Source organism: Podarcis tiliguerta (assembly GCF_965153285.1).
Source record: "Podarcis tiliguerta genome assembly, chromosome: 3".
Taxonomy (NCBI): Eukaryota; Metazoa; Chordata; class Lepidosauria; order Squamata; family Lacertidae; genus Podarcis; species Podarcis tiliguerta.
In genome coordinates, this window is record NC_139536.1 from 46,315,894 (window position 1) to 46,329,678 (window position 13,785).

A 13,785-nucleotide genomic window follows, 5' to 3' on the forward strand; every position below is an offset into this window, starting at 1 on the left:
GGCGGTGGCCGCCCCTCTGCCACCGCCATCACTGCAGCATCAACGTCCTGAACATGTAGTATGTATGTATGTATGTACGTACGTACGTACCGGTATTTAAAGTGTCCCCGGATTCATTGAAAAAAATCTGGTAACGTTAATTTGCAATCTCCTCTCCATGTGCCTGCATGTTTGGCTTTGTGTGACATGTAAACCAGGCCATTAACTACTGCTATGATGGCTAAAATCAGGGATATGAGCAAGCAGAGGGAGGGAGAGGACTGCAGCACTCACTCTTTCACTCTTATCAACTCTACTGAAAAACCAGCATCATTCAACTCTGTATCCCTGAACTGTTTCTGTTCAGGTCTGTCATTACAAGCACCATTAAGAAATTATGCCTGAGCTTGCTTGTTTTCCCCCTGTCTCTGAATCCCTACTTTCTTTTGTGTTGTGTCCTTTAGATTGCAACCTGATGGGTAAAGACTGTCTTGTTTGTTATTATTCTTATTAATCCTATTCTAAGCCACTCCAAAAGTCTTTGCAAATGGAGATTGGTGGGGGGATGTTTTAAATAATATTCAAAGCTGTCATAAACCTGATAAATTTTTTTCAATTGGCGGCTCACTGATTATCTCTCCTTTGCATGAGCTAAGAAATAAAATATTTAATGCACCATTCCACCCACTATCCAGCTGTCACATTTTCACTTTTTATACACTGACCAAATTAGCATAATGTCAGCATTCCAATAATCACTTAATATTACATTAAAAACAAGATCTTTAGAAAGCTGTTCACAGACTGCTTCCTTACACTTATGTAATTAATTGCCTCATTAATGCCTTACATTTACAGAAACAAATATAGCAGTTAAAGTGCACTTACTCTGGCAGCTGTATCTTTAATGGACATATTGAGCGATTGCTCTTTTTCTTGAAGCCTAGAAAAATTAAATGAATATTAAAAGATTCCCATTATTGGATAATCAACATCTCAGAAACAAAAACAAATATTCCAGTTTGTTTATCCCATAACAACTCTCTCAGATAGTTGAAACTATTGTCTGTCATACCAAAACACCCATTCATTTCTTTACAGCCCAACTCATCCAAAGCTAAGCACTTTTAAATGTATGTATTTATTTCTAAAAGTATTCCTATGTTACTTTTTGGCTCTAAAGAAGAGGTCACACAAAATCACATTAATTTATGAAGAACATATGTTTAATCCCTACCCCACCCTGGGCTGGACATAAAAAGTACTTAAGATTGACTTGACCATGCCCACTAAATTTTATATTTTAAGGCTTGTTTCTAGCATGAGGCCATCAGAAACTGTAGCATCCCATTACCAAATAAAGCTGGCAGGGGGTAGGAAAAGAAAGCTAACTCAGTGTGGGATAATGCCAATAATCCACACTTACATCTGAAAAGACAACTAGAAGATGTTGGTGAGCAGGTGTGGGTGCCTAAGGAGGCGATCATATTTTATTTGCTGAAGAGACTCCAAAACAGCAGTACACACTGGTTCTACCACAGACTTTTGAAATTTTTCCACAAATGGCATTTTGAAAGCCATGACCTTCAAAATAGATCTAATCCAAGTGCTTTGAAAGAAGGCAAACACTGTACTCCAGGGGCTTCTATCTGCTGAAGCTTGCCTCAGTGGAAGATATATAGCAAAATTCTATTAAAAGTTTGAAATGGAATGATTTCCTTGCCCTTCAGCAAAGTCTGCACAATACGAATCAATCAAGGAATCAATAACTCCTTGGCATGATTACAGTTCTTATCTGTGAACCTCTCCATGTGCAATTTTGCACATCTTTTATCAAGCAACTGCTCATTACAATTAAAGTTGTTTTTTAAAAAAACTTATTCACCATTGGATAAACTTGTTTTAATATCATAAATTATACAAAAAAAGAATGCTTCTTGGACCAATTATGGATTGTGAAAGCACAATAAAAATTAAATAGACTCATACTGGATTCTCTGCAGGTGCTTTCACTTTACCCTAACAATCGTTACATCTTTTGAAAAGTTACTGCTTAATCCAAATAGCATAACGTGATTGTTAACCCATAAAGTGAGGCTATCAATATTTCAAGTGAAGAAGAAGAAGAGGAGGAGGAGGAGGAGGAGGAGGAGGAGGAGGAGTTTGGATTTGATATATCCCGCTTTATCACTACCCGAAGGAGTCTCAAAGCGGCTAACCTTCTCCTTTCCCTTCCTCCCCCACAACAAACACTCTGTGAGGTGAGTGGGGCTGAGAGACTTCAAAGAAGTGTGAATAGCCCAAGGTCACCCAGCAGCTGCATGTGGAGGAGAGGAGATGCGAAACCAGTTCACCAGATTACAAGTCTACTGCTCTTAACCACTACACCACACTGGCTAAACAGCTTTTGGGCTCTGATACTTTAACAAGACACAGTTAGGCAATTAACATAAAGTTCTAAGGTTAAGGACTACTTGCAATATCAAAAAGGGAAATAGGTGCTAATGCGATGGTTCTTAGAATTTCAGAGATGAACAGAATTCTCATAAAAAGTGAAAGGAATTGTAAGTGTAAGAATGGTGTAATAATGTTTATTTTATTTATTTTTATCCATTTTATTTATATAAGACCCTTCAGATCTCAGGGCAGTTCACATGATAAAAATACAAGATAAAGGCAGAAATAGATAGTTAAAACGAAAACAACAAAACAATAAAGCCCCCTCCCACAAACACATTTAAAAGGCTGTAGAATATTAATCAGCCAAAGACCTGGTTGAAGAGGAACGTTTTTGCCTAGTGCCTAAAGATATATATTGAAGGCGTCAGGCAAACCTCCCTGGGCAGAGCATTCCACAACTGGCACAAATAATGCAGAAAAATACATAAACTAATGTAAGGTTGTAAGGTTTGGTCTGTATATCCAGGGGTTTATTTGCTTACATGCAGAAGTAATAAATGCAGACTTTTCAGACCGCAGCATACAAATTTATCATCTTCCATGAGTAGTATAAATCACACGTGCAAGTCATGCATCAAAATAGCCATAGTAAAGGTACCCCTGTCCGTACGGGCCAGTCTTGACAGACTCTAGGGTTGTGCGCCCATCTCACTCAAAGAGGCTGGGGGCCAGCGCTGTCCGAAGATACTTCCGGGTCACGTGGCCAGCGTGACATCGCTGCTCTGGCAAGCCAGAGCCGCACACGGAAATGCCGTTTACCTTCCCACTAGTAAGCGGTCCCTATTTATCTACTTGCACCCGAGAGTGCTTTCGAACTGCTAGGTTGGCAGGCGCTGGGACCGAGCAACGGGAGCGCACCCCGCCGCGGGGATTCGAACCGCCGACCTTTTGATCGGCAAGCCCTAGGCGCTGAGGCTTTAGCCCACAGCACCACCCGCGTCCCTAAAATAGCCATAGATGCATTTAAAAAAGTAATCAAAAGCTGAACAACTGAAGCTGGGGGAAGAAATGTGGCTCACCAAGGAGCCATTTGGCTCTGAATGAAGACTAAAAGTAAGCTAAAATGAGGTAGAATACTCAACTTTACTGTGCTTCACCAGCAGCTAGGGAAGACAGCAGCAAACCCCAAGTTAGGAGGGGAAGTTGCAGCAGAAGCCCTACAAAGTCAAGTACAGAAGTGAAGGCAAGCCATTGGGGGAAACGACTGTCAGAAAGGAATTCCAGACAGGGAAGACCACAGAATAACAGTCCAACTGGCACTCCATATAGCTCATTGGTAGAGCAACTGCTTGGCATCTAGGAGGTCTCAGGTTGAATCCCCAGCATCTCCAGGAAGGGCTGGGAAATATTCTTTGTCCTTGGAGAGCTGCTGCCCATCAATGTAGAACAATACTTAGCTAGATGGACAGATGGTCTTTGGTCTAAGACACCTCCTTATGTCCCTATGCATATTCCAAATAATTTACCATTTGGAATGGAAAAGTCAGGAGGGAAGTGACATTTCTAAGACTTTCTCCTTCTTGTTGCTTTGCCTGTGGCTACTGACAAACCTGAAAGTAAAGGCGCACAAAACTAAAGACTCCCTTGAGTTTTCTATAATGCTTGGGCAAATCCTTAGATACCCATATTATCCACACACCAGGTATAAAAAAGAAAGTACAAAAAGGGATATTAAACATTGGCTAGCAAATCCAAAAAATTGCTGAATTCTGTTTCCAGGGATATCTGCTAGTGTATGGATCTGAATATTTTCCACCAGCACTGCAAAATAGTATCATTTTATCTGGCTGGTAATTGGAATTATGCTACTAGCAGAATAATTTTACATTTCATGCAAATTTAGGTGGCTTGTTATGACCTATGGTAATAGTAGTTTTTGCAGGATTTTTATTCTATTGCTTTTCTTATGAAGGGACAGGATTTGGTGTTGGAACTTGCCCCAGATCCTTGAGATGAGCCAAACATGAGATGAACAAAACATAAATACCTAGTACAGATGAGTGAGTCACCTTACAGCATGGGTAGGCAAATTAAGGCCAGGGGGCCAGATCCAGCCCAATTGCCTTCTAAATCCGACCTGTGGAAGGTCAGGGAATCAGCATGTTTTTACATGAGTAGAATGTGGCCTTTTATTTCAAATGCATCTCTGGGTTATTTGTGGGGCCTGCCTGGTGTTTTTACCTGAGTAGAATGTGTGCTTTTGTTTAAAATGCATCTCTGGGTTATTTGTGGAGCGTAGGAATTTGCTCTTTTTTTCCTCCAAAATATAGTCTGGCCCCCCACAAGGTCTGAGGGACAGTGGACCGGCCCCTGCTGAAAAGGTTTGCTGACCCCTGCCTTACAGCTTACATAGCTCTCTACAGATTTGTGGCCAAATCTGAATGAAACCAAGATTTATGTATATTTTATGCTACAATAAGTTCTATGGTGACAGACCCTCCTACTGACAATAGATATTTCTTCAGGGCACCACTTTTCATAGTGCTTAATGAACATATTGAACAATCATAGTACTCTCTTCACGCTAATTTCCTCAAGCAGCGCTCTCTCTCTCTCTCTCTCACACACACACACACACACAGAGAGAGAGAAAGAAAGAGAGAGAGAGAGAGAGAGAGAGAGAGAGAGAGAGAGAGAGAGAGTAATTGGCACAAGCTGGCCTTGTCTTCAACCAGAATTACTATGTGGCTGAACAATATTCAAATTAATAAGCCTTTCAGGCCCCAAGCATTTAAGATTATCTTTGAATTAACCTCTTTCAGACAAACCTTTAAGGGCTCTTGTAGCTGAATGGAGTGGTTACCAGAAACATCAAGAGAAAATCCTACTGCCAATGGCCATGACAATATTAATCCAGATTATTTAAAACATCCATAAAACAGGTTTTGCATTCTGGACGCATTTCAACCAGCAACGGCTAAACAGGGGGTAAATGTGGGAATGAAAGCGGAGCGTTCAAGTTTTTTTTAAAAAATATTGGACACTATCCAGCCCTCAAGGCACTGTTTTAGAACTGGCATCCAGATTCCCACTCCCTCCCCTAATCCAAAATAAGTATTTTGGCATTACCCTAGAGTATAATACAAGGGAGCCAAGAATGAGCAACAGGAAAGCAGATGAGAAGATTAAATTTTAAAAAAAATATGAAAGCTAAGCAAGATACATACAGATAAGTGGTTTCTGTGATAATTAATCTCAGTTTTGTAGATGTGACCTCCATTGATCTTTTTCATCAAAGCATGCAATAAAAAAATGTCCTTCTCAATGTATCTACTTGTGTCAATAACAAAGCAGGATAGCAACTGACTAATCCAAAAGCTGTCATTTTAACTCCCGCATTTGTTGACTGATTTTCCAACTGAAATTGACAAATAGGAGCAAAAATTATTTAAAATCAATGTAATATGCAACTGATTTATCCGACCCTAAAGTCTTTTCTTTCTTTTTTTACAGAATTCTATAACCAACTAATGGAAATAAGACAGGACAGACATTTTCACCCCATCAGCATTATGCTAAATTAAAGACACCCACCCCTTTCAGCATGATGTGAAGTGAATGACATTTGCTTTGTAATGTGGGGAGGGGGTGGCACCTCTCTTCTGTAATAATGAGGGTCTTCAGCTGCAATATGATAAAAGGTTTTGAGATCAGAGGTCAATAAATGGGTGTGGGGACCTATTTTGCCACTTCTCTGCCTAGTGGGCAGGACAAATCACTGTATCAAAATGAAAGACCTGCACTATAATAAACTGCCTGAGTCTTTATTTAACAATTTAAATAATCCCCTCCCATGACACGTGGGAAAGACACCAGTAAGGATGGAAATGGCACAAAAGATTGATAATGCTGCTTCTTACTCAGCACAGGGGATGAAATGATTGCCTTTGGGGCATATCTCTGCACTCATGAAAACCTCATTTAGAAATAAGATGCAAGCCTCTTGGGGGGAAAACAACCACATGGAAGGTGCTCCATGTGGGAAGGTGTTCAAGTGAAGTAGATCCTTTCAAAGCTGGCAAGTTTTCACCATGCCATCACAAATGTATGTTATCAATGAATGGCTTATGTGACTATTGTTATAGCTATAGTAAACCCAATTCCTGGTAAAATATTATGTAGCACCAAAATCATTCCAATGCCCCAAGGCAGCTTTCCTGAACATCAGGCTCTAAAGCTAAAAACAGAAATTTTCATGTATTTATTTTCCAATGAGGTAAGATGCCCTATAAGAGAGAAATCAGAAGAAAACAATACATCAGAGTTTTTATACAGGATTTCAAAGTATCATACAATAATACCTACCTTTTAAGGGACTCTGGTAAATCCAAAGTGCACGGAATATTCTGTGATGCCTTTGAAGTTTCAGTTAAGGCTTTGCCTATTTCTTGCAGCTCTCCAAGCGATACCCAGCTAAGCAAGGTAGACAACTCACAGTCCTGCATCTGAATGAACTGATCTTGGTCTTGAATTTCTCTCCTTAGCTGTTGATCTTTAGCTTCTAGAACAGCCAGCCTTGCTCTAAGGATTTCAATTTCTTTCTGCATGAAGTAGAGAGAGAATTGTGCATTCGTGTTTAAAAAAGGAGTGTGATGAATTATACCAAATGGTGCAAGCACACACAAACACATGCAAGAGCCAATTCTCCACAAGGCTATAATGCATTTTTGAATATCATGGATACCAAGCTCATCTTTCCCACCCAATGAACCTCACCCACATGATTACAATATGTGCAGCCATGTCACAGTCACATGGGACAGAACTATAGAAAAGAATCTCTCACGAGACTCAATATGTCTGAAAAGAGCTGAAGTTCTACCTTATCCTCTTGAACCCAATGAAACTCAAGTTGAATGTTATTAATGTAAGTCCTACTGATTTAAAGAAAGCTTATCTGTGAGTTATGTTCTCAGGATTAGGATCAATATGTTTAAACAAATACAAGCTAACAGCATGAATCAAAGCAGCAACAGTCAGTCACTTTGTAAAGACACATTTCTGAAGATATGCCAACCCTTGAAAGCTAATTCAGCTTTGCAGTTGTACTAATTAGCACAGGAAGAAGAGCTTTTCATTCTGAACTGAAATAGTCCAATAAATTCAATTTGCACTCGTGTTGCCTGAAACATATATTATTTGCTGTACAGTTTCTTCTGCAGCAGGAAAAGAGACAAACGTAGTGCTTCAGCACACACAAGTATTTCTCAAGGTCACCAGGACAGCATCAGGTCTGTTATTTTGTGTATAAAATCAAGTTGTAGCACAAACAATTCATTCTCTGTATTATTGATTTGATAATAGAGCCAAAAACCCAATGGTCTTCAGTTAACAAAACTACATCTCTAAACTCAACTGTACTAATTTCCATTAGCTGGTAAAGTTGGAGAAAGAAATAAAGAGGGAAATGGTGTTACATAACTTCTGTATTGTTAAATATTTGACAACATTTGTAGGGGGGGATACAGGACTAAAGTCCAAAATTACAGCTATGTGACACAACATAAAAAAGTACACTCTAACAATGTTATTATTTCAGGTGCACAAACATCAACAGGCTGGGCCCAGCGTTGTTAGGGTATGCCACTCCCACATGAATCTTCCCATCCAGTAAAAAAGCAGTTTCTAAATCTAGCTTCAAATCCTATAAAACTGTGGAGTTGGAATGGACCCTGAGGATCATCTAGTCCAACCCCCTGCAATGCAGGAATCTCAACTAAAGCATCCATGACAGATAGCCATCCAACTTCTGCTTAAAAACCTTTGGAATCCACCACTGTCAAACAGCTCCTACCAACAGAAAGTTCTTCCTGATGTTTCATTTGAATCTTCTTTCTTGTAACTTGAAGCCATTGGGTTTGGGTCTTAACAGTGAAATCTGGTTAGTGCTAAGTGTGGTTAATGTTTATTTAAATCAGGGCGGGGAACCATTTTGGTGCTACATACCAGATCCTTTTCAGATACTAGCCTTGTGAGCCGAATTTGACAGATGGGTAGGGCTGATGACATCTGTCACATGAAATCATAATGACTGATTGATTAGGCAATCTGAAGTTCCAAAATCAAGACTTCAAAACACCCAGCAGGGCTTGCAGGGCTTGTGGTGCTTAAAAGCTAAGGCTTTGGCTTTCCACAGGCATCAGCTGCACAAGTGAGTTCCCTGTGGAGAACTTGCTTGTGCAGAAAATCCAGTCTGATTTCCTTGCCAATGTGCAATCACTTTAAGATTTAAGATTGCGCATTGGCAGTTGTATCCCAACCTGTCACACACCTAACATCTCACAGGCTAAATCTGAATCCCTGGTAGATCAAGTTTGACCTGTGAGCCGGAAGTTCCAAATTCCTGGTTTAGGAATAATAATGCTTAGAGACGGATAGCTGGAATTCATTCTGGAACAGGAGAGGCAGCATACAACTCCAGGTGCCATGTAGGGCTTAGAGAACAGGCCAGGCAAAAAACTGAACAGGAACTTTATTGTTTCTTTCAACCAAGAGCAGAACAGCAACAAGCAGCTCTTCATTCTACTCAAATACCTAATGACCAAACTACAGAATGATGCTATACTCCATGGTTCACTCCCAATCCCTTAACCTTTGTGGAGGGCTTCAGAAGGAGAAAGTAGCCAGGGAATGAAGACCTATTGTACATAGTTCTTTAATAAAACTATTTCTTCTTCAACTCCTCTGACCTGCTCATCATTGAAACAGAGAACATTACACACTACATCTGCATTGGTTCATGAACAGGTAGTCCTGCTGGCTTTTGACAACCCAGCCTTTTTTCTTCAGCAAAGAACTTGTACCTATTTTTGAAAACCAGTTACAACAAAAGCTACATCATAAGTCAACATTTACAAGTTTACATTTATTAGTTATGATTGTGAATATTTCCTATTTTACTAGAAGAAGAAAATGAAGATTTCAAAACCCTATAAGAAATAGTTAGGCAAGAACAACATTTTTATAATAATCATTGCATGTCAAACTTCTAAGTTACTTTTTCAAGAACCTAAATCATGAAGTTCATAGATCAGATACTGATAGAATAAACAAAACAAAGAATAAATGAAATTTGTCTTTGAAAGTTTTATTTCCCTCCAGCTCAACTAATTTCCAATAGCCAATTAAATGTAAGAAAGTAAATTACACAAGTGAGCATAAAGAGCGTATTTTAAAAATACTCGGAAATGTAAAAACATATTCATGAACAACTGAATCTTCAATACTCTCCAACTTTGCAAGAAGTTTGCACTACTGTGGCCAAAATTATTGATTACAGTGGTACCTCGGGTTACATACGCTTCCGGTTACATACTCTTCAGGTTACAGACTCCACTAACCCAGAAATAGTGCTTCAGGTTAAGAACTTTGCTTCAGGATGAGAACAGAAATCGTGCTCCGGCGGTGCAGCAGCAGGAGGAGGCCCCATTAGCTAAAGTGGTGCTTCAGGTTAAGAACAGTTTCAGGTTAAGAACAGACCTCCGGAACTAATTAAGTTCTTAACCTGAGGTACCACTGTATTTCTTTTAGACTTCCAAATGGACTAAGATTCTAATTACCGCACAACAATAAATCCACTTGACCATACTTCCCATTTGCTTTCCTATATATAAATATTGGCGCATATACTGGGACATCATGTCCTTCTTACCTGTATCCATGCCTTTTCTTCAAGCAGCTGATCTCGTTTTGTGGCTGAAATTAGTAGTCTTCCATGGTGAGGAGAATTTAAAATCTTCTGTTCACATCTCTGCAACAGCTGTTTTTCTTCTCTATTAAGCATTTCAAAAATAACCATTACAAACGATGACATGTGTTGCATTAGCAAATTGGCAGTCATCTCCTAAACATTCAGAAAAACACACACTATCTTCCAGGTCACGGTGATCCATTCTCTAAAAACATAGTTGTGCCAAGCTTGAGAATTTATTTAAATTCTAAAGCAGTTTAGTGGCTTGATGTTGTGTGGGGCCTTGAGAGTTTAGCAGAGGCCATAAGGTGGGATCACTAATTACAATATGATGCCCTAAGGGTCTTTTTTCTCTGTGTACACCATACAATGTTGTTTGCCTAAAATGCATCCATTAGTGTCTTAAATGAGTGGCTAGAGGCAAATGCATAAATGCAATTTTTTATCCCCACCGTGACAAATTTCTTTATCAATTAGCCCTCCAGTCCTCAGCATTTGTGCTGATATCTGCCTGGAATGTAACAATACTACCACCTTAAAAGATGGCAGAAAGCCATGCTGAGAGGCTGTGCTGATGGTTTGTGGGGACCAGCATAAGAAGTCTCACTACAAGAACAAGATTTCCCTGCTCTCCTCCCTACCCCCATGCACCCTCAATTGGCTCTGGAGTGTCTGGAGAACCTCAAGAACAGCACATGGCGGGAGAGAGCAGATCATAAAATGCTTGCACTAATGGAATGACTGGAAGAGTGCAAATTTGAATTCCTCTCTATATAATTTGTTAAATTGAGCATTTAGTGGCCAGGATGAGACATGCAAATCCAAGGAAAGTGCATAGATGGATCACATCCCTTTTTGTGCTGAATCGCACCTTTCCAGAATTCAGTAAACTGCTATCAAATATTACTGTCATAATTTTATTTAAAACTCCACCTCGTTTCCAATACTACTGTAAGGGAGTAAAAACACTTTCCTCACCAGCAGGTGGTGTATATATGGAAAGTCCCACAATCACTGGTATGCAGCTTTTTAAAAATAGTGCCAAGCCTTTTAATATGTGTGTGATTAATGTAAAACAATCATGAATCATTCTTTCACTACCATCCAAGAAGTGCCCAGATTTTCCCAAAGCTCTCATTTGCTTTGAATTTTAGAAAGTAAAATAAAAACACCTTCTGAAATGATAAATTAGGCTGCAATCTTGGGTACATTTACCAAAGATTGACTTCCAAGCAGATATGCATAGGATCACACTTTTAGATGACTGGTCCTACTTGAAGATAGCACACCTCAAAATAACATTTTCCTACTCTTGTTAGGAAAATCATCCAATAGGAAATTAGATATTTAAGGTGAGCATGTTGCTGGATTCTACCTTACAGAAACTATGCTGCACAGTTCCCAGTTTAAAAAGTGTCCAAGCACATTCCCTTGGGTCAGCTTGCAAGCAGGATTTTTATTGGGGGAGGGGCTTCTTTTTCCTTATTAGTGTATAAAAATAGAAGATTCTGCCGGCCTGTGCAAGGCTGAACACATAAATCCTTTAATTCATGTGATACATCCTTTGCAACTATGTGTTCTTTAATTTCTCTTATAACACAACAATCATTCATTCCCCAGTTACAGTTTCAAAGTTCAGTCAAATGCCTTCTGAAGTCACTTATGAAAGCCACATGGGATTTGATTAGTTCGGAAACACCTGACCTGCTAAGAGGGCATGAGAGAACAACATGGGAAATCAATTAAGAGTGTGGACAAAACCACTCGCCTTTCCCACTGAAAATATGAACCTTGACAAATGCTTGTGGAAAGACAGTAACAATCATAGAGAACTGATTATAAGAGACTTGAACAAGGAAAGAATAATCTAGACAAATCTGAGGTTTTCTTTCCATGAAGTGGGAGATTGAGGGAGAGGCTCAGCAAAAAAAAAAAAGAAAATGTCAGGACCTCTGCTATGGTGAGTAATAATCTGCAACACACTTCCCCAATCTGGTACCCTCCAGATGTTTTGGGCTACACTTCCTGTCTGCCCCAGCCAGCATCTGAAGGGCAGGAGTTTGGGGAAGGCTGATCTACAATCCATTGAGATGTTCTCCTGTGCAAGTAAATATATCAGACCTGTACATGGCCCTTAGTGAGGCTTGCAGAGAAATACTTCTTGTTAGACTGTGCCCCCAAACAGTCATCATCATTAGATACATATATTATCAACCAACAATAGGTCAGTGCAGTATCACTATCCCAAAATGTGCAGATGGAGGAGCCAAGTCTGAGAGTTAGTTATCTTAAGGCCACCCAGTTAGTTTATGGCAGAGGCAATATTCAAATGAAGGGCTTTCTGGTTCACAGCTCAGCATCCTAACACTGCATGAGCTCTCTGGACTTCTTTGGGTAAGAAGTGTGCAAGTCAGCAAATAGTGGCATGTGCTTTAAGTTGGCCATGGGTGCCTTGGCAGAAAGGGAGGTATATAAATGCACTCGCTCACTCACTCAATAAATAAATAAATGACAAAGGACCATTGATTTCAATTGAGTGCTGGGTTTCACCCTATGTTCACAAATTTCAGCGCAGTTTTTCAGGAAGCTTAAAACATTATCCTATATCACTCGGGCCAGCAAACTTACCTAGGAACTTCCCCATACAATGCCACTTGAACCTGTGCTTTAAATCTCTCCAAAAAGCTGCTAATTGAAGGATGTTGTGAAGGAAGCTGAAATTTTAGTGCACTTTTCTCTTTCTCCAGCTCTTCAAGTTTTCTTCTAAATTTATCAGCTGGGAAAACAAGGAGGAAAACAAATTATAATTAAATGATTCAGGGCTATATTTTGTTCGAAAGAAAGTCTGGTGTAGTGATAAACAAAAGGGACATATCATAGAGAGAAAGCTTTGGTTATGTGAAATATTTTAAATGATAGCAACATTATTAAAAATGCAGCCAAAGAGTCACACTGGTTGCCAAGCTACTTAACCTATATATATGTAAAGAACCAACCCTTGACATTATTGCATACACTGTTGAAAATGGTAACACACATTATGAAACTTGCAGTACTGACATCAAATGCTTACAGCAAAATTAGACATGACATTAATCATAGGCTTGTTTATTTCCTCCACCAAAAAACAGGTGGAGGGGGAGGCAATTTGAATCAGGACTAAAGCAAAAAGACTATGGGGATTTAACCCTTTGCCTCTGTTACTGTCCCAAAATGGATCAGGGCCCACACAACTACTATTTGACCCCATCTTTATGTGCCATCTCATTTTGGGTAAGTCAACTCTATATTCCCTATTCCAAAACTTATTTCTTAAGAACTTATGTCTTGGGTTGAAATAACATTGATGAAACTTTGAGAACTTGGATAAAAGGCATACTTGAAAACAATATTAACATCTTATTTTATAAAGAAGCTGCCTATCTTCTGTTAGTAATTGACACTTTAAAAAGTTAGCATCCTTTTGTTTCTTTATAGAGGCTTTTAAATTCCACAGAGTATATTTAAATATACTAATTTCAAACAAACGTAAAACAATTTTTTTATTCTTTGAGAAACAAAAGATCCTCCAATTCTTCCACCATTTCCAACCACCTTCACTCAGTTTTCATTATCAGAACTATTATTTCACCCTTAAGTAGAAAATTCAGCTAGGT

General features: G+C 39.2%; 2 protein-coding genes across 8 annotated transcripts in view; both read right to left on the minus strand.

Moving 5' to 3' along the window:
* LOC310673718 (uncharacterized protein) overlaps positions 1 to 6,333 on the minus strand; it is a gene marked incomplete at its 3' end in the record, with an annotated part of 32,919 nt that extends 26,586 nt beyond the window's left edge. Inside the window, exon 1 of the mRNA XM_083432309.1 lies at positions 4,621 to 6,333. The remainder of the gene's footprint in view (positions 1 to 4,620) is intronic.
* DISC1 (DISC1 scaffold protein) overlaps positions 1 to 13,785 on the minus strand; it is a 148,239-nt gene that overhangs the window by 99,643 nt on the left and 34,811 nt on the right. For all 7 annotated transcript variants that reach the window (XM_083433897.1, XM_083433898.1, XM_083433892.1 and 4 more), the window contains 4 exons: positions 12,758 to 12,905; positions 10,091 to 10,211; positions 6,745 to 6,980; positions 868 to 922 (listed from right to left, as the gene is read on the minus strand). In XM_083433897.1, coding sequence (XP_083290023.1) covers positions 868 to 922; positions 6,745 to 6,980; positions 10,091 to 10,211; positions 12,758 to 12,905 — 560 coding nt within the window. The remainder of the gene's footprint in view (positions 1 to 867; positions 923 to 6,744; positions 6,981 to 10,090; positions 10,212 to 12,757; positions 12,906 to 13,785) is intronic.